The following is a 21,833-nucleotide window of genomic DNA, read 5'->3' as shown; positions in this document are numbered from 1 at the left end:
TAGACTCTTAATACAGGGATTTTTTTTTCCACATGCTGCTGCAAGTCTGTACTGGCAGTGTTGCACTGAAGTCACTTTGGGAAAGGGAGCATGGAATAACCTCCCCCCTGAACATATGGAAGACTGGCCACCGGCTGAGAGGAAGCGGCAGCAGCTCCTGCTCTGGGGAAGGATGAGGAGGCAGCGGGAGGGTCGCGTCCTCAAGGGCAAGTCTGTCTGGGAGGAACTGGCTTGCCAGGACAGCAAGCAGAGAGGCATTTATGGATAACCTTGTTTTTCTGGTTTTTTTTCTCAGTCTGTTGGGTTTTTTTTTTGTTTTTTTTTTTGTTTTTTCCCCATAGAAGGACTGTATTTTTGGTTTACATTCTAATATAACTGATCTTCAGGTGGTTTTGTTTTGCCCTTGGAAAAGCCATGCTCTCAAATCATGTTGTATCAGGAGAGTCTTGTATTGCATACTGTGATGTTTTATTCATGCAGTGTGTTTAGGTAGGGTCAGTTAGCTCAGAAATACGATTGCTTCCCTGCTGTTTGGGCCATACATAAATTACAAGAAAATTCCTTTCAACATGTGCTATTAGTTCCATGTTCATGATACCATTAAGGATTCCAGAGTTGAGTTTAAAATTTATAAATAGGTATTCTTGCATATTTTATCCCTGTGTTACATGTGTCAACTTTGGACAAATGTGGTCCTTATAGCAGCCTTCCAGTACTTAAAGGAGTGGTGCAGGAAAGCTGGGGAAGGGCTCTTTAGCAGGCAGTGCAGGGATAGGATGAGGTGGGATGGTTTTGAGTTGAAAGAGGGGAGATTTAGATTAGATACTAGGAAGAAATTTTTTGCTGTGAGGGTGGGGCCAGGTTGCCCAGAGCAGCAGTGGCTGCCCCATCCCTGGAGGGGTTCAAGGCCAGGTTGGATGGGACTTGGAGCCCCTGATCCACTGGGAGGTGTTGCTGCCCGTGGCAGGGGGTGGAACTGGATGAGCTTCCAACCCAAACCATTCTATGATTCTGTGCTAAGGTACAGAATACTTATTTTATTTATGATGTATTTTGTATATTAAACTCTTGACCAGTACCTTTGAGTTTGAATCTCATTTACTTTTAAGCTGTCTTTAAGATGAACAAAAAAATTCCATATGAAAATGAGGAGCTACGCTTCCAGTAGAAGAAAAACAGACTGTCTTACCTAAAGACTTACATGGGGACTTTTCTTTTTTACTGTGCTGTATAAACTTTTGCTTGAAGGAAACAGATTGACTAGGAAGCATTTTGCTTCTGTGAAGTGATCACAAGGATGAATATAAAATTACCTGAATTATTTTCTTACAGTTTTACTGAGGAAGAAGAAAATAAGTTATTTGATTCTTGGCTAGTTATGAATTACAATAATAAGTAAAGAAATACATTAGCTAAGGACCACATAAATGTTGTAATACGATCCTCCACAAGCCTTTCTGCAGCAGAAATTGAACAGTGTCCACTTCCAAACAGCCCGATGGGAGGTCAGAATCAACAGACACTAAAATATGTTTCATACATGATTTGTTCTCACAAATGGAACTTTGGGTTAAATGAGAAGCGTAAGTGTAGTTAGACTGTAGTAGGGGGTGGACGAAGGCAGCTGATTTCTGCTACTCTAGAATATTATGTATATAAGTGGTCTCTAGGCAGAATCGTATTTAATATAAGTAAGTAATAGACAATACAGCATTCAGCCGTGAGCAATATTCCTATCCTTATTCACAAATAATTCAGTACTGAAAGTTATTAACTGACAGTGAGGCAGTAAAGCAAAATGCATTATGTATGAAACAGGTGATCTTGACAATTGCCATTTCAAAGGATTTGACACAAGAGACTAAAATCATATTTACTTTCATTTTTAAATGAATAAAAATGTGGTTTAAGTTGAAATACATCCAGTGATCACATATGTGGTTTCATGTAACTTCTTATTTTGATATTGCATTCTCTTGCCAGTGGTTCATGGCTGACTTTTCTTTTATTTTCTTTAGCAGAGATTTAATTTTCAGATTTGAGGCATGAACAGATTTCCAAGGACAAAACTAGAGCAATTTTCACACACAAATGAAAAACAAAACAAAACAGTTGAATCATACCATTAATAACTTGATTTTTTGTATTGTTTTTGAAAGTTAGTGACTGAATTTTAGTGAATATATATTTGAATTTGCAAAACAAATTTGTGTTAGCTTGGGAGTTGTAGCATTCACTGGCTTTATAGAGGGTTTGTGTGTTGTGGGACTTAGTTTTTTTTTTTCTCTCAATTTGTTTAGATATCTCAGTGTTTCCTTCTAAGAAAATGGAAATAGCCATGCTTATCAGGGAGGTCATGTTTTTTTTCCAGGATTTCTGTTCTCAGCCTTTAGCTTTCTCTGTAGCTCTGGTGCAAAACTATTTATTTGATAATAGCAGGACTATCTATTTCCTGGTGTTACCGGGGTATAAATAAATTTGATACTGCATATTCTTACAGTTTTCTGAAATAAGTTACAGAACATTTAAAAAATATTTGCTGAGTGGTTGCTAGATGTGTTTTCCTAAAGATGTATTTTCATTACTAGTTTTGTAAAACGGAGACGTCGGCTTTACTGGACCTAATTTGGAGCAATTAAAAGAAATTACTCTTTAGAACATTTATCAATGTAATTGAGTTCAGTTTGTCCATTCAGCATGCTCCCTACCTGTTGTGTATTTATAGTTCTATTCTCTGTTCCCAGTACCTTGATAGAAGTTTTAATGAGCATGCTTCCTATTAGGTGCAGATTAATATTAGGAATGTAGAATTCTGTTTCAGTAAGAATGTATCAATTCCTTGTTCTCCACACCTTGATGCTGCTTCATGTGGTCACAGGAATCTGTCTTTTGGTTATTAAACTTTTTATTTCTTCTAATGAAGAGTATTTCATAGCCCCTGTGATGGAAAACTAAAAAAAAAAAAAAACCCTAAAAAATACCTTGTTTCTAAAGAGGGAAGACTGACTCGTGAGAGCGTGTACCTGTAAGCAAGTTGTGGCTCATACTTAATTCTTTTGTTGACTTAAATGGGTATGGGGTGATGTTTTCTCCTGGTGATAAGAATTTTCATTTTCATTTTGTTCATCTTTGGGAAAAAAATCAAATTAAAGAAACCTGATTGAAGTCAGTACCATCATGCTAATAAAAAATAGATCAAAGAATAAATCAGTCCCTCAGTGGGTTTAGAGTAAAATCATATGAGGGAGTGAATTTAAAAGCTTGATAATATAACAAATCGTCTGTTTCTCTTTGAGATAGGTCTTTTACTTTGAATATGATTGTGAAATATGCTATGTGGGGAGTGGATCCTGTGCGTAAATATTGATGGCTGCAGAATAGTTTGTGTTTGAAACTTTATAGAGTGGGAAAACGAGTTCAGGTTGGTTGTTATCATTTGTGTTTGGCCTTAAAAAGAATGAGGGGGATTTCTGTCAGGCAGGAGCTTTGTAGTATTTCTTATTGTAATCAAAAGTTAGTGACTTACAGCAAGAAAACCCAACCAAAACACCCAACGCTGAAAGTCTTGTGTTAGCAGAAAAGAACCTACCTGACAGCCCAGCAGCTGAATATCTACAGGACAAAGTTGAAATCTGTGTCAACATGACTCAGAAATTCAAAACCTCTGGCGTATAGCATAGAATGCTTAATTATCAATGACCAATTTAGAGGAATGCTTTGTGAACTGGATTAGTTGCAAATAGGTCACTTTTTAGCTAAAAAACGTTATAATCATGCTGTTGACTGACAAATAGAGCCCATGTTATGAGGATCTTTTGCTCTGAGAAATACTCTTTTAACACAGGGATTTAAATACTCCTATCTAAGGAGTCCACAGCGGATTAGCTGCAAATGAAAGGGTGGTTATATTGAAAAAGTGTGGTAGACTAGCTCCATTTGTCCATGTAGTTAAAGCAGGTTTAGGAATATGATGCTAATAATGGGAGTAATGTTTTCAGAATTTCTTCTCTATTATGTTTTCAATATTTGGATATTCAGTGCAATATTCCTAAATTTTTAAAATAGTCTATGATACTTTTTTCTTAAAATTTGATGTAGCAGTTAAAAAATGTTGCTGCTGATTATTTATTACTGCTGTAAATCGAATCTGAACCCACGTATCAAGAAATAGTGGTGTTTTTTAAGCTGGAGTGGACACCTGTACCCTTTACTGCACTTACTCCTCTTCTGTCATCCTCTTAAGTAAGAAATAGCCGTTGAATCCTGTAGTAAACCACAGGAATTCTGACTCGGGTGGGACCAGGAAGAGCCTTGTCTATGAAGAACAGATTTAGATTATACCTCCACGTCATACTCCATTAGGTAGTTAAAGTTTTTATATTCTGTCTACTTTTCAAGATATGATTTGACAGCTGCTAAATGAAGAGAATAATGAACAATGATAATATTTAAATTATGCCATTACTATTTAATATATTGGGCAAAAAGCATTTCAGTGCATAGATACTCAGGTGAAAGAGAGCAAATCTCAGATTGTTTTTTTTCCCCTCCTCCCCTCCATCCTGGGCTATTTGCCTTACATTATTCAGTAGTACAGTCATTGATGTGTTCATTTGAAAGAGGGAAATAGTTGGATTTAGTAAGCTTGATGTTACTTTCTTTTAAAAAAGTGTATTTGTTGTTATTTTTTTTTCTTCCATTTAAAAAGTGTTAGTGTTGGAGCTCAAGAAAGATCCTTTAGAGTTGGACTACTCTATTTAGCTTTCTGTAGGATTTTTTTCTTTTCTGTCTTTAACCTCTGGTCACCAGTAAAGCCTGTGTCCACACACTGTACTGTTACTGCCTTTCTTCCCAGTTCCTTTCTTTTTTCTTTTTTTATTTTTATCTCGTCTATGTCTCGTAGTTCATCTTAACTTCTTCCACCATCTGTTACTGTTGACATGCTCTCATTTGATGATTTCTCTTGATGTCCTGTTTTCACTGACTGCCATTTCCATTTGTGTTTCTTTAGCCTTTCTATTCCCTTTTGGGTTTGTATTTATACTGGTTTCCCATTTTGTGGTATGTATTTATGATACGTAGAGAAATACGAGAGACTCATTAAGTATTGTGTGTCATTAGAAATACTCCGATTTTCTGAATGTCTTTCAGGATGATGCTTGGATGCTAGAAAGTACCTCATGCTCTTTTTCTTTGCATTGCTGTTGCCATAGCATTCCTATCAGTGCTATGGCACAAATGACAGGCAACATACAACTATGACTATATAAATAGGATTTAAGAACAACACTTTTCCCATGGCATAAGGTGTTCCACTGTATATCTAAGCAGAAAAGTTGAGACATGTTGGGGTTTTTTTGCCCTTAAAGGTCTACAGCTCTGGAACAGGTTTTTAATGTTCAAAACAGTTCCTGGAATTGTTTAGAAAGACAGGTGAAGACTATTTAAAAATAGTGTATTCTGCAGACATTCAGTAATTGTGATTCATTGTTGGTTGCTTTTCTGCTTTGAGACCAAAGAATTTTCTGTTATAACTCATAATGTTACCTATTGTGTGTGTATACCCTTCAGTAGTTGAGGAAAACCTACAGCAATAAAAGATGTTACAAAAAGTCATGTTAACATTTATCTAACATGGTTTATAACAATGGTGTTCTATTATTTTCATGTTTTAATGCCTTTTCTTTAATATGGCACGGAAACATTTTTAATAGAATGGTTCAAACTTCATTTCATTTTAAAAAAGTAAATGAAAATATGCATAGTAATGAAATACTAAGAAGTTCTGCCCTCCAGGTTTCCTGAAAAACCTCTTTGAGTCCCGCTGTTATTATTTTATAATCCCTAGAAACTCCATTGCAGTTATAACTGGGGTTATAGGAATTCTTATCAGTTATTTTTAATATAAGTTATCTACTGGTACTATCACAACTTTCAGAATTGATTTGGGAAAGTTTTTCACGGAATTTTTAGACAGTTCGATTTGTGTACTCATCCTTAAATTGCTTTGTAAAATGTGATAGATAAAGCACAAACTTCTATTTTGTGTGTGACTAAAATTCCCTGTATCTTCAAGACTAGAGAGAGAGAGGAGTGTTGTGGCATTAATAAACTTCTTATTGATCAGAAGTTTTTTTTATAGCGTAAGATTATTTATTTGGAAGATACATATACATAACTATGCAATATTTACTACATTATTATCATTTATAGGAAATCCTTACATTGGTACTGTAACAGAAGAATTTGGGATAGGGACTGGAATTAGTTTGTATTTATCTTGGATTTTTTTTTTGTTTTGTTTATTTCCTCCCCTCAGAAATGAACCATAAGTTTAACATATTACTCTGTAACTGTAAATTTCAAATATTACTCTGTAAACACCAGAATATGAGCGTTTCCTCCCTGTTTTGTTTTTCAGTTTAACTTGTAGTAGAGAAGAAAAAGTGGCACGCGAGTGCTTTCCAGCTGACACCGAGCATGCTACCGTTCTGAAATTTTGTTTAGAGGGCAACATTTAAATATCAGCTCTTCATTGTTTATTGTTACACATTTTTATAGGTGTTTTGCATAAAAACAATGCCAAATGTATTTATTTTAATAGCAGTGGATAAAAAAAAAGTCCTTTCCTGAAATAAGAGCTTTCTGCAGGTTGAGTGCACATTGACAATTATTTCAGTGGGATGACAATTGCTGGAGATTATTTACAGAAGCATAAGAAAATAAATAAAATCATAATAATGAAACTAATATACTTGTACAGTATCACCACAGTTCTTTCATTAAACTCATGCTGCTATCATAGTATTACCATTAATGATAATCAGAATCTGCTGATGACTTCCGTATTTACATATTTAGAATTTAACATTGTAATGGACTTATGAAATGACTGTTTATGGTAGATTGATTCATGCCTGCTTGGTGTTGTGTTCTGCCTTCCATTGAGTTAACAAAGTACTGCAAATAAGTCAGCTCGTGATTAAAATACCACAGGTAATGCAGTAACTACGCCACATGAACTGCACATCCAGTTCTCACCTGTGTCAGCAGTCTCATTCAAGTTAATTAAATAACTCTAGTGATCAATGCCTTTTTACATAACTGAAGACCTGCAGGATAGGATTTTTATTTTATGTTACTCCTTTTGTGTAATTACAAAGCCAGAAAATGCTTTACAGATGATGTTGAGGTGGAAAGATACGCCTTGGAACATTCTAGTTGGAATGTTCTCTTTTACTTACTCCCAGTCAAGAGAAGATTGCAGAGCTCAAACGGAATAGCAATATTAAGCGTTCCTAATGTGTTTCACTCCAAAGTCTAATGTTTTAATTTAAATTACCCTAAAAGTGGCACTGCTGAAAGGCAGTAACTAAAGGGTGAAGACCATTAATGGCTTCAGTAATTTCTACAACTGCTGCAGCTTGATCTGCAGTAGTAAATCAATCTAAGCTATGACAGGGAGAATAAAATCAGAAAAGGCAGGAAAAATGACGTTGCACAATGAAAAGAGGGTAGCTGAGTCAGTACAGTATATTTGAAACAGGTGCTAAGGTGGTAGGAGCTAAAACTTAATTATCTAAAAGAATCATTTTAGATGGGACTCTTACACATCAACGTTACAGAAATGCCATCCCAGGTTATCCTAAATTCTGGAAAGGAACATTCTGGAAAGGAAGATTAGGGAAAGCAGCGTATTCTGTACATGGACTTCAATGGTTTGTTTTAGTTCTCAGCTCTAGGTACACAGATACCCAACTGTATGTACGTATAAGTCATCTCATTCTACTTTATCTTTCTCGAGGCTGTTATTAATCTTAAGAGGAGAGTATATTGCTATTCAGAAACTAGGTTGAAAAGTAGAAAACCTTCTTTTCTTCAGCCCTGTACAAATCTGTATCTCACTTTAAAGGCATTGGTGTATCAGAGTACTTAGCTCATATACAAGCAAACGTCACCAGATTTGAAATTATACAAAATTTCTTAAGGTTCACATCAAAAACTTTTGATGTTTTGCTGTTCTTCTTCTGTGTTGGAATTTGTTGCTCTTTTGGATCAATACACATAATACAAATTTCCGTCAACTGAATGCTGGTATTTATACTGACTTCCAAAGATCAGATCAGATTTTGTCACCTTAAAGAGAGGGACCGCTGTATCAATGTCCTTGTGTTAGACAGATTTCCACCTGTTGTTGGCTGAAGTCACCATACTGTCTAGAGAACTTTTTCTTGCCGCTTTCAATTCCTATGGTTAAAAATAGTCAGATTTCTTGCTGTTAACGAATATTATGTAATTTTGTCAGTGCAGAAGTTGGGGTAAAATTAAGACAAGTGTTCTTGGTTTCCCATCTCTTAGCAAAAGATCTGGTTCTCAGCAGATGGTTGCTTGCAAAGTTCTCTTACCTACTTTTTTCTTTGGAAACAAAAAATTGAGGGCAGTGTGGCAGTGTGTTCAAAGGAAGAGGTTTTCTTAAGGAGCGAAGGAGAATCTCACGATGGACATAGAGATTTTTGTATTTATTTGTTCATTCACTCTGATTTGTTTCTGAGAGTCTTAACTCAGTGTTTAGTACACAGTTTTAAGTAAAATATTGGGCAAGACATTTTACGCATTTTATGAAGGCTCGTTTAGTCAAATATCACTTTACTAATAGGGTTTTCAAACAGTTCAGGTTATTTGCTGTAGGAAAGGTACTCCTTTCACAGCTCCATCACTGTTAAGAAGACAATATTCTGCAAGTATTTAAGAAATACTCTTTCTTTTGCTTTTTTTCCAGCTGCTCCTGGTGTTCTACATGAATACTCATTAGTCATTCTGGAGATGGACTTGCTGTCTGGAACCTACCTCTTGGCAGTCTTATTAGCCTGTATTGTATTTCAATCTGGCGCACAGGAGAAGAATTATACCGTGCGGGAAGAACTGCCTGAAAATGTCCTCATTGGCAATTTGCTCAAGGATCTTAACCTAACACTGGACCCAGATGTGCCCCTTTCCTCACCGCTACAGTTCAAGCTTGTGTATAAGACTGGGGATGTACCATTAGTACGGGTGGAGGAGAACACTGGTGAGATATTCACAACTGCAAACCGCATAGACCGAGAGAAGCTCTGCTCTGGCATCTTTACTGAGAATCGCTGCTTTTATGAGGTGGAGGTTGCCGTTTTGCCCGATGAAGTTTTCAGACTGGTGAAGATCAGATTCCTAATAGAGGATATAAACGATAATGCCCCCCTCTTCCCTTCAACAGTTATTAACATCTCTATCCCTGAAAACACAGCAATTAATTCTCGCTATTCTGTCCCGTCTGCCATCGATCCAGACATTGGTGTGAATGGTATTCAACATTACGAACTCCTTAAGGTGGGTTTCTTCCCTTTTTCTATGTTACTGTCTGTGTTACTGTCTTCCCATGACTGTTGCCAGTCCTCATCAACCCATTAGAAGTATGAAGCTGTGTACCACGACAAGGACACGCTGCAGATACCTGGTTTGAAGTGCTAGTCTGTACCCGTGGGTGCATTCTAGTGCATTGTATCTTCACTTTGTGGCAAGCTGTTTGATACGCCTATGTCTGTCTGTGTAACAGTAGGAGGAAACATGCATGTCTTCATAAACTCTCCTCCAGCACTCTAAGTGTTTGTACACTTTGGCTCACGGTTGTCTTAGACCATTAAATATGTGTTCTTATTGCTACCAACATGGCAGTGCCAAGTCCAACTCTATTTTGCATTGTTTGTCTCCTTCTTGCACGACTGCTAGATTTGAGCAGTAGAGCTTAGCCCAGGAACTGATGTGATGCTTATCTCTATACTTGATGAGCTATTCCAGACTGAGAAAGAGTTCAGTTGTCAAAGCAGCTTTGCAGTATTTAGGTGGTAGCAATTTAATAAAAATAAGATGCTGCCTTATTTTAGCTCTTTTAAATTGCTTGCAACCTGAAATAGTTGTGATGGTGTGGGTATGAACTAGTGACAAAGACAAAAATCTCTTTAAGAAAATTGCATCCCACTGGATAGTTCTGGTTGTCTACCTAACAAAAAACCCAAACATCCCACATGTCTGCCTTCTCTCAGTGTAGCTTAGGAATTTAAAACTTTTGAAGAACTTACTGTAAAGTTTGAGGTCTTTGTAGTAAGCTCTTTAAAACTTTTAAATTCCTAGGTTATACAGGGAGCAGGCAGATCTACGTGTGTAGGTTTTTTTTTTTTTAGGCAGTATCCAGAAGTGTCCAGTAGGATGCAGTTTGCTTTGTTTTAAGTGAAAATCTGGGGAATGAATAACAGCATATTAAATAAATAATATTAGGAGTAGAAAATAATAATAAAGTCAGGGCTGTAGACAAAATGTGGCAAACTAATACATGAGAGAAATGTGCTGTTATTCCAGGAAAAGGAAAAAAAAAAAATCAGTGAAATTAGGAGTCCCTGGGATTGAGTCCTCAACCACAGTAGCAGTCTTGCTTTCTGAGTTTATTTTTGGACTGTGTGTTCAGAAACAGAATGTAACAGATCAGCAGAATGATAGCATATTTGTATCACACTAGTGGGAGATCATCTAAAATACAAGCTACAGCTCTGTCCTGAAAGCAGTGTAGGGCATAAGGCCTTGTCTGAGGATGTGATGTGAGGTGAGGTGGACTGTCAGAGAGCCAGGTGTGCAAATACCTTTTAAAAAAATGGTTTTTGAATTAGGGGGGGAAAAAGGGAAATTTCAAGAAAAGTGCCTGTGAAAAAAAGGCTTTTGCCACGTAAGGGAAGGGTAGGTGGTGTGAGTGAACACACACTGGTATGGACTGAAAGTTCTGAATTCTTGTGCTAGATTTGCAGCAACCAAAATTACTTGTTAATCGCAGCCCTATAAAGAGATCTTTTAAATGGATTGATTGCATTTTTCTCTTGCGTGCCTGTTGGTCGGGTACTTTTTGGCCTTTAAGTAAACCAGCAATTTTACATACCTTGTAAAGTATCTGTAAAACCAAAAGGAATTTTATGACAGCCACACAGTGTTTGAATAGTAATGTCCAGGTGTTATCCAGTGGTAGTTTTAACACTGTTAATAACAAAACTGATCATGTAAAAAGAGGGATGAAAAAGCAGTAGAAATGAAGGAGTCTGTTGAGCAGGTAGGGAACGTAACAGAGACAAAGATCTGTCTATCCGCAGGGAAGAACAGGGAAATCAAAAAGGAAGGGAAGAGTAGTGGTGCCTGAGAACTCTTTCCTGGATAGCACTTAAATACTAGGAGAGATGGTAATAGGTGCCCAAGGGTAGTGATGCTTGCCTTTTCTCCCAAAACACTCTTCTCACATGTTATCCTGTGCTGTTTCTGGGGTTGTGCTCTGCTGTCTTCTGGTCTGTGTTTACCTTTTCCTTCCTTTTATAATCACTACACAGAAAAGTGGGGAAACAGCAGCATGTGAACCTGTCCTGCCTTCTGGCCAGGATGAATCTAGCAGGGCTGATAGGACAGTGTTGTGAGGAATTTTGGGAAGCACCAGATATGAAGATGACGGGCAGGGCAACATGCTTGGAGGGTTGCAGAGGAGTGGGAGATGATAAGATATGCAAGTCATTTCCTAGAAACCCAAAGGATGGTGCTTTAGTATGTGTGCGGCAACAGTGTGAAATGTGTTGCTCTACATTTGAGAGAAAGTAAGAGCAAATTGACAAGCTGTGCAATGAAGAGAAAGTTCTTCAGTTACATTGCACTTCTTGAAAAAGTTTAACTAAAATGTGCCTGTTGTCTGTTTGTAGCCAGACCTGTTTTGCTAGAAGATAAAGAGCTTTTTGCCATAACAATTTCTGGAAAAGAGGAAACTCACTGTGGACTCAGCTGAATAGTTTATAGGTTTAAAACACATTTTCAGCAACTCTTTCAGCCTTTGTTCTCATTGGGAAGGTAACATTTATGTGTTACAGCATTTCTCCACTTTGTTACACTTAATTTAGTGCCTCTCTCAAAGTGTGGGAAAGAGGTTTAATATAGTTGTTGTATTCAATTTCCTTTGCAAAGTAGATAATTAACAATAAAGTCTTTTAACTGTATGACAGATGTTCACATTATTTTAATCTCCTGCTTGTTTCTAAAAATTCTTTTAAAACAGAAAAAAAATCATCATAAAAAAGGTGTTCTTGTGTTTTGCGTTCAGCATTACTTGGAAGTTTTTTCGCATGTGATTTGATATATTTAATATAAGAGAGCGCTTTAACTGCCACCCAAACTAGCATTTGGGTATTTTTTGCCTGCCTGCATTTTCTCATAATGTACCTCAATAGAAAATAACTTTATATGTAACGGACTGATAGTACTGCAACTTTGAAACTTTTCAGACAGTGAATCACAGACACCTGGAATGCAGGAACTCTTAAAAAGAGCTCTAAAAATAGCCTCTGCGTTTCTTCTTTCAAGACTTACTTAGGAATTGCGTGGAGAAGAAGTTCTAAGACAGTTCTGAATTGTACTTCTTGTTTCCTTATTTAGTAAAGGAGTTGCAATGATTTGTAGGTATCTCCCACCCAGCCAATGTGACAGCACCAGGAACTGACCAAGAGTTGCTCTGGGTAAAGTTTGCAAATACTGAATTATTTAAAAGCACCGATGCTTTAACATTACATGAGGTTCTTCTTTACTTTTCCCCATAGAAAAGAGGATTTCAGGGAAACAGTCACGCAAGGCATCTTGCTGTTACCCAAAGAAATTGCTGTGCGTAGCATTATAAAAGATTGTGTATCTGTGCTGAGATGCCCAAAACTGACGATGGATAGGATGACATTAAGGATTTGAATGGCAAGTGGTGAACAGTGTTTACTATGAACAAGGCTAGGAAGGAGATAGGATTTAAAACTAAAAAACATTTAGAATGAGAAATAGCTCCAAGACCAGACTGGGCAGAAAAACAGCATAGCACTGATAGTAGGAGATGATAGAAGGGGCAGGTAAGATGAGTAATGAAGCAGTTCAGGGAAGGAAATGGTCAGGTGGAAGAAGAATCATTTTGTCCTGATTTGAGGTAATTACTTAAAGTATAAATTGGGAGTGATAGTGAAAAAGAGAGATGGGCATTCAAAAACAGAAGTATTATGTTAAAACAGCAGGATGCAAGAGTAAATTTTAAATTGAAATGTTAATAAGCAGTGATTTCTGATTAAGGATAAATCTACATATACTGATGTTCTGGTTTAACCCTGGTAGGCAGCTAAGCTTACAGGTCTTTGTTCAGCTCCTCAGGGCATTCACATTACTTACACACTTACATAAAAAGTACATTGTGTCTGGCAATACCACCGCAGTGTTAAAAATACTTGCATGCTGTTGTTGATTACACTGTTTCAGTATGCTTGTATTTGAGTTCAAGGCAAGCTGATATTTAGTATAACCTGATTAATACAGTTAGCATTTACAGGTGTCACAGGCCTCTGCTTTGATTATGAAGATTTTAGTGTGAAGCATTCCTGTGTTCTCTTAGATGTTGAAAAAAAGGGAGATGTTTCAGAGCAGGTTTTGAATAGAATTCCAGCTTGGAGCACTGTAATGGAGAGCCACATGCATAGTTCCAAACGGATTCATTTAAGTGCACATTTTAAATTAAATTCCTTTAATTGATTACTTAGCATTTCTTGTCACCTAGGTATACCGTACACGCTAGATATTCCATAGGTGCAACAATACCCAGTTATCAGTGGACTATGACAGAGTGAAAGTGTAACTCTAGTCTAACAGAGCAGAGTGGGTTTTTTTCTGAGCTAATCCTGTGTGCTAATAAGTTGTTGCTCTAATCTGTTGCAGTTTGAGGGGAAATTAAATTGATATTACTGGTATAGTTTGATTATTCTTACCTATTACAGCAAATTTCCTGTATTTACTTATCATCAGAAGCAGCTGGTGCATTCCTTGTAGAATAATATAATAATCTTTTTGTAGCTGTCAGTTCATACCTCTGTAATCTGACAAAATAGATTCTTACTCAGTCTCACAACACGTCAGTCTTGCCTCTGATGAGGAGAGTTACCTCTTGCTACTGTAAATCATCTCTTGTGATGTCTTTCAATAGAAGCTTTCCCCTTCTTTCTGATGCAGTTTATCAATTCCATGACCCGTGGAAGATGGAGATCACAAATCTTCATCAGATTTCAAGCCTGCTCTTGCGGCTGGGTTATTTCTGAGCCTCATGGTAGTTCTGGATCAAGTAACTAATGTCACTGTGAAAATCAAGAATGGAAGGAAGCGTGGTTTCTGTAAAATGAAAGGTAGTTAAATCAAAATTACAGAGTGAGACTAGATTTGTAGTTAAATCAGAACCAGAAGGTCACATTAATGAAATCATTATTGATAATCATATCATAAGCAATGATACTAATTTCCTAGTCAAATTCACTATCAGTACAGAAGCACAAACAGAACTTTCCTATAGCTTGTTTGTGCTTTAGTGTTACCCCAGTACTGAGTGGTGCAGTACAAAGGGGAGAAAGGAAGGTCGCATTGGGCATCCACAGGTGTTCACTAGCTCACCTTCACTGTCCCAAGCATCAGCCTCTTAAACCTCTTATTTCTGTCCTTTTTCATGCTTCCATTCCTTTAAGTGAAAGCTGAAGCAGCAACCCTCACTTGCCCTCTCAAACCATGTTTGAATGAGGGAGCATCTCACTGCTAATCATACTGGAATTCATGTGGGTGATTCTTCTATGTAGCATGAGAGGACAATGAAGTGGTATATTGGCCCTTTAAATAGGTCACAGAAAGCCTGGGGTGGTTATCATCAACATCTGCCTTCTGTGAAAAAAATGCAAGATAGAGCTTTTTCTACATGTAAACCTACATTTATTAATATTGTCAGGTCTTACTAAATATTGCACTCAGATACTAATGAGATTAGGTAAATTCCAACTTCATTTCTCTACCATTATGAAAAATTATTTGTAAATTTATTGTAAACCACTGGTACCAAAGTACTTTTGCACTTTGTAATTTTTTTCTTATTAGCAGTCCTTTCTAGTAATTGTGTAAGAGGCATATGGCTGAATAAAAGAGATTGCTAGTCAAGATCCCAGGAATTTTCATTTTATACTCTTAGATGTGCTCAGGAAAATACATAATTCAGATAGGAAAATTCCTGACTTCCTGATAAGACAACGACAGTAACTTCAGTTTTTCTTTCCTGTCTTTGGGGGATGGCTTATCAGTCAGTGATATTTCAAAATGGACATAAAAGCAAAAATCAGCTGCATACATGTTGACATCCCAGATAGCAGCAGTGCTTGGGTATTCCACCTAAAACTGAGAAATAATAGTTTTGTTAAATCCTGGATTTGTCAGTGCTTATATGAAAAGTGAAGATTAGTTGCATGATAAAAAAAATTTGAGGATTGGATTTTTTTTTTTTTCCTTTCTTTTTCCTTTAGAGTTTCTGCTTGAATGGGAGAGTGGCTTCTTTTTCTTTCTTCACAGTCCTATAGATGAATTAGCCTAGGAGTTTCATTCATCATAACTTTGCAGGACAGGTTACCTTCCATCCTCATTGTCATAGCTCATATAGATTATGTTTCATATATTTGCATAACAGTACCATGTCTTCTTTCTCCTTTCATGTACAAGCATAGATGGAGAAGGTAATAGATTTAGGGTGCTCAAAAATGGATTTAGGAATTATTTTGCTTGAGAGTTGCTCTCCAGTCAAGCCCTAAGGTCATCCTCTTATGCCTCTAATTTAATAAATATGGAGAGTTGGACATGTTGTCTCTCCAAGGTAACTTTTAGCTGCCCTTCAGATGGAGGTTTTCTAGGACAGGCAGACAGTCTTTTGAATGGCGCTGAGTCATTTTTTTACTAAATCCAGAGTGGCAGTGGGCAGTAGGTCAGGACTGAAACACCTTTCCATTTCTCTGTTACTGCTGCAATATCAGTGTGTTTGTTTAATGTTTTAACATAGCTTCATTTTTTTTCACATGGGTGAAACCTCTCCTAGTCTTTTCCACTGAGACATGGCTAATTACCATCAGAAGTGACAAGAATTTCAGCAGTCCCTTGAAAATGTACAAATACTTCTTGCAGATATGGCCAACTTCACAAATAGACATTGTTTGTAAAACTTAGTTCCTTTGATATACATTTGTGGAGGTTGGAAGTGCCATTGCAGATTTCTGTTACATCTTGATACACCAACCTTGCAAGTAATTTAGGATTTTTTTATTCTGTTGGTTTTATTCTGATGATGAAGTAACAACGTGCAGCACAGCAGGTGTGGATTTGAAGTTTCTTCAGCTATGGGGAAGCTCAGGTGTTAGTAAAAAGGCTAGTTCTTTTGAAAGATGGAGCCTCTCAGAGTCTAAAACTACTCACAAATACGTAACGCTTCTTACCAATTATGAGGTTTAGTTAACATTGTCCTTACTAGTGTTGTGTAGTTTCAGATGCTGATTCTGTAAAGCTCTGTTTGGCAAAAGAGCCTTTTTTGTTCCAGAAACCTGAAGTCAGTTGGTTTCAAGTTGACACAACAGTTTATTTGCGTTCTTTACTCTAAAAATAAGTTCTTGAAAAGAAAATATATTTTAAGAAGCTAATGGTTTTCCTTTCAGTCAGGCTTTTGTCTGACAAGTGCAATTAGGCCTAATAATAGCTTTGTTTCTAAACTTGTTTTATGCAGTAATCCTCTCTCCCTGCATTTCTGGCTTGTTCTTACATGTACACCAACCTAACTTACCCTGCGCAACTTTTTCCTCAGCACCTTCCCATAAAAGAGACCTGAATTGAGCCCATCCAATGAAGATTTAGGTGTGCACAAGTATTTGATAAATGCTTTAAAGAAGAGGTTAAACGACTTAGAACGTGATATGTTTAGGTGACCCCTTCTGTTTTTCTTGACAGAAGAGGGGAAAAAAATCTGTTAATAAGTTGTAAAAGTTCCTAATGTTAAATAAATCCTAATGTCAAAGATACGAAGATTTTTCTTGTTACCAGTTTCCTTATGATGTAAAAGATATGTTAATGTAATGAGGCATAGTTCAAATAGAATGGAATAGAGAGTTTAATCAGCTTTCTGTTCAAGTGAAAAGTAATTGCATCCCTTCCACAATTTGTGCTGTCTAGGTCAGGTAGTTTGGGGTTCTTGGATAACGTAACGTGAGCTGAAATTAGCCATAAAATGAGATACAGAAACTTGAGAGATGCTTACGAGTGCTAGATGACATCCTAAAATCTTGAAGAGCTCTCCTGCAAATATATGAAAGGGACAAATAAGTTTCATTTAGATCTATTTTTCTGTTATAGGAAAACGTGAAAGGTGGATTGAGGGAGAAATTATAAATATTTGTAGGTAGAATTGTAGGCAGAATTCTTATCTCTTACATTTGTCACTATCCTTAGACATCTAATGGCATGTATTTGCTTCTCGCTGTTTTCCACTTGCTTACCTTCAGTAACATAAGGAATTAAAAAAACCTAAACCAAACAGCTCTTTGCCTTATGTAACTCTCTCACCTCAAAATCTTTTTACATCATAAGACTGTTTTCATAGTTTTATGATGTAGATCAACATCCACCTTCTTACAAAGCCCCTCACATTTCTCTGTTTTTCATACTATCTGAAACATCAATGCATATAATCCTAAATGAGAAAATTTTGTAGTAGAATATAATTTTTACACAGTAGTAATGTCTCTGGAGAGGTCTAGACAAATAAGTGGTCATCTGTGAATATTGTTTTGAAAAAGTCACTGGGTCTTGCTTTTAAAGGGGAAAATACTGATTTGCATTCTTACAGCTGTGACTTAGTGTCTCTACGTAGACAAAACTCTGCTACTGACTGGTGGTAGCGAGTCAAGAGTCTAGGTAATTGCTTCTTGTTGGTTGATACAAGGCTCCTTTAGGGTGGTTTATGGCATTGTTACTGTAAAACTGTCAGGTTCCATTATCCTGACATAGCTTTGGGGGATTGACTGAAGACTGGAGGAGAAAGTCTTGCTTCCAGGCATGGTAAGTTCAGTGAGTTAGGGTGAGGGACAAGTTGGTGTATCTTTTTGCATTGAAGGCTCTGATTTTCACACTAGCTGTCATGAAACAATAATATATAACTTAGCATGTCTCTGTGTGGGAAGGATGATAGACTCAAGCTGGAAGGCACAGATCTGTCAAATGGAGATCTTCACTTCATCTATCTTATATGAATATTATCTGTTGCTGTTGTCCAGACAGATCAGTATGCTAGATAGCACAGATGTGATGATGCTTTCTGAGCATAATAGACTAAGAATTTGTTTACATAGTCATCTTGAAACCACGTGTTTAGACAACACTTATAAATTAATATTTTCCCATAATATATTGAGTAAAACCTTTGGTTTTATTTATATGGAAAGAAATCGCCAATTATACAACCTATAACAACTCTCCACAGTAAAGCACAATAAAAGCAGTAAGAACCCCCCCATGCGTCTCAATAAAATTATAGTTTGGTTTGCATATATGCATGATGTTGGAAGTGCAGCCATGCAGTGCCACACCAAGTTATAAAGTATGTTGTATTTTTAAGCAATGACACTGAAGTATCCTCAAGTGAACAGTGAATTTTTATGTTTACTATACAATGACATTGTAATGCACCTCTGAGGAAAAATTACAGGAAAAAATACAGAAATAGATGTTCAAAATCAGTTAACTTGTATTTCACGCTCAACTGAGTTTTCCAAACCTTTCTTAATTTTTTTTTTTTTTTTTGAATACTTCAAAAATCTTTACAAGTTGCCCAAATATCTAAATTTCTAATTGGCAGAATTTCTAATTTTTTACATCCACATTGACTACAGATGTGAAATGTATGTCAGAAATAGTGTTTTCCATATGACATTGTATGTTACAAGTTTTAAAGTTAGCTCAGTCATTAAATGAACTCTCTAATGTTGTTTGAAGGTTTCACGTAAGTAACAATATACTGCAAACTTCTTTTTGCCCCTTTCTTAGATGCTGGTGATGTTATCTGGAGAACAGGAGTTTTTTAATGTGCTTGTTTGGGTTGCAGTAGCTGTATCTTACACGCTATTTGTAGGGATGACACAAATAAGTCCTAATAGCTCAAAATAAGTCTGGCTTGAGAGAATTTGAGACTTGTGAGGGTTTATGAAACGTGTAAATGTAGTGATAAAATAGTTTTACAAGTACAACAATATGAATTTTAATTGTCTGTCATGAAAAGCTTAAATTAGGTTTCCAGCAGACTGCATGCAAATCTTAAAAAAATTCTATTTATTCTTACAATTAAAAGTTCCAAGTTAATAGTAGTTACCTTTTTCACATAGACATGCAAGAGTTATATAGTCCCTAGTTTTTTTCAAAATGTTCAGTGAAGGAAAGGAAAAGTAAAGGTGAACAATAATATTTACAAAACTTTCAGTTTTTTCTTTTGTCCAACTCACTTTTATATGACCTCTGTTTTTTGGAGGGATGAAAATTTCCAATGTTTAGATATGTTTTGGAAATAGGAGAGGTAGTTTCATTTGTTCTCAGTTCTAGTTCTTGTAACATGTGCAATTAAAATATTAAAGAAGCTTTTGAATAATAATGTGCTCTTTATTTCATTTCTACTTTTAGCGTACTAATATTGGATATTAATGATAGAGATATGAATAATCTTAGCTGTTTTCCCCAAAAACATCTTTATGTAAAATTTTTCTACCTTTAAAGAGGAGGTACAGGGAGAAGAAAAAGTTAAGTCCAAAATTATATTCTTTTGGCTATCAAAGAATAAATTGAGCGTCAACCATGGATTCTGGCACATGACTGCATTAGTGTGGTTATTTTTATTTCTAAAAGAAAGGTTTATCACCAAGTAATTTGTATTCCCTAGCCCAGAAATGTAATTGGTCTGAACATGGAAGTCCTGTAGAGCTTTTGATACTGGGACATGTAGCAAAGACCATTTCAGACAATTTTAAAGAAACAAAAAGAACCATTGGTTAAAGGAATGAATTCTGAGTCATCAGCTGTTAGTATTGAAATACATTTTTCTCACATTGTGCTATAATTGCTGGCTCTATTAATGTGATGTGTATTTTTGCTTTGGATATTGCTGATGTTCCAAAGTTAAATCATTGTAATTTTTTCTCTTTGCTTTATCAAGCCGATTGACATTTTCTGGTTAGTTGTTTTTTTTTTTTCCTTTTCTCTTTCTTTTGACCCAAGACGTTCCTCTGTGCTTTTCAGAATGGGATATTATATGGCTTTTCAATTTTGGGATTAATCTTTCTTCTTAATTTTAATCCCAGCTGTATAATTTTCATTTTGATTCCCATTAGGGACTTTTCAAACCTATTTGTTGTAGCCGATTTAAAGGTATAAACAAAATATTAGCCTCTGTTTTTTTCGCCATCCTGTTTCACATGTAGCCTCAAAAATACTATTGTGGCAGTTCTTTATTAGTATTGCTTTTTGTTGCTCATTGCCTTTAATGAAGACCCGACTAATTTAACAGTTAATGCACAGTGGACTTTCCACACCCCCAGTATGTTTTATTTTTTTGCTTCATATGCTAGTGTGTGGAACAAGTTTATCTATCAGAAATGGTTTTAAGGTAGTAACTTACGTTGTGATGGTCAGAAATTTTTAACATGGTTTATGTTTGAAATGATGAGTAGCACTATAAATCAAGAGATACGCAATCATGCTCTAGTGCTGTGTGTAACCTAGCTCTGAAATCAGTGAACACTGAAGGGACACGTTAATATGTGTATTACTGTGGAGTGATTGGTTGGCTTTTCCTGCTGGGCAGCTGTTGAAACTAATCAGATTGTGCCTAAGAGCATAATAAGGACAGACTTTAAAATGCTTAGCCCTCTTCGAAGCTCTGTCATTTCAGCTGCCATACTCACTTTCACTAATTTAGTCTAGGTTTGCTGTTTTGTTAAAAGCCATAAAGCTGAACTTCAAGACAGATTTCATTTAATTTTATACTTTACAATGGGCTCTTCCACATACAGCCACAGTGAGCCTCTTCTTAACCGCGGCAGTAAAGTTAATTGAGGGTGCAAGCAGAGTTTTGACTCTGCAGGTACAATGCATGACAAATTTAGCAACTGGTTTTATAGTGTCACCTTAGGATTTTGAGGTAGTGCTTTAAGTTGTGAATCCATGTAACAACTGGAAACGATATTGTTGTAGCGAGCAGCCTTCCGGATTTCTATGAACAAATTGACTCAATACTTCCTTGAAGAGTACTGACCTGATCTTATTTCAGTACCTGTGAATTTGATGTCTAATGATAGATATAATAGTTACTAGAATGTCCTAGGCATATTTTAAAGAATAATGTGTCTAACAAAAATTATTAATTAAAAATCAATGGTTCATTGAACTTAACTGCTTCATAAACATAAGAAAGTGCATTCTTGTTTGTATCTAACACCTAAATATACAAGAATACCGACAATACATTAAACCCTTTAAAATAAAGAAACAGAAATTAAGTGAAAAAATAAAGGTGTAGGCTAGGTCTTTGTGTCTAAGTTAAAAATTGCTTGAGAAAGGTGTAAGTTAAATTGTTTGAGGGGTGTTTCATTTTCCATGCTGATGGCCACTTTCCCAGTTGGTAGACACATGCTTTTGCTGGATTTTAGGTTGATTTATTTTAGTAGTTTTGGTTTTCTAGATTCAATTGTTTACGTTTTTAGCCTATGAAGGCTAAACTTCACATTGAATTATTCAGAGCATGTTGTCGTCCCCGAGGGTGCTTTCTTACAACCGTTTTCCTTATTCTAACCTGTATGTGACTGAGAGATGCTGTCTTTGTTAGCAGCTGTCTCAAAGCAAGATTAATTCTATGGGTGTTGTGATGGTTCTTTAACCTG

At 36.2% G+C, this 21,833-nt stretch overlaps 1 protein-coding gene across 1 annotated transcript in view; it reads left to right on the top strand.

The window, feature by feature from the left end:
- The window catches only part of PCDH11X (protocadherin 11 X-linked), a 444,083-nt gene that overhangs the window by 35,522 nt on the left and 386,728 nt on the right, over positions 1-21,833 (top strand). The window contains exon 2 of the mRNA XM_069868038.1: positions 8,780-9,363. Coding sequence (XP_069724139.1) covers positions 8,824-9,363 — 540 coding nt within the window. The 5' untranslated portion in view covers positions 8,780-8,823. The remainder of the gene's footprint in view (positions 1-8,779; positions 9,364-21,833) is intronic.

The sequence above is a fragment of the Phaenicophaeus curvirostris genome, chromosome 13 (assembly GCF_032191515.1).
Source record: "Phaenicophaeus curvirostris isolate KB17595 chromosome 13, BPBGC_Pcur_1.0, whole genome shotgun sequence".
Classification (NCBI taxonomy): domain Eukaryota; kingdom Metazoa; phylum Chordata; class Aves; order Cuculiformes; family Cuculidae; genus Phaenicophaeus; species Phaenicophaeus curvirostris.
Note: the sequence above shows the minus strand (reverse complement) of the source record. Positions and strands in the feature narration are given on the sequence as shown.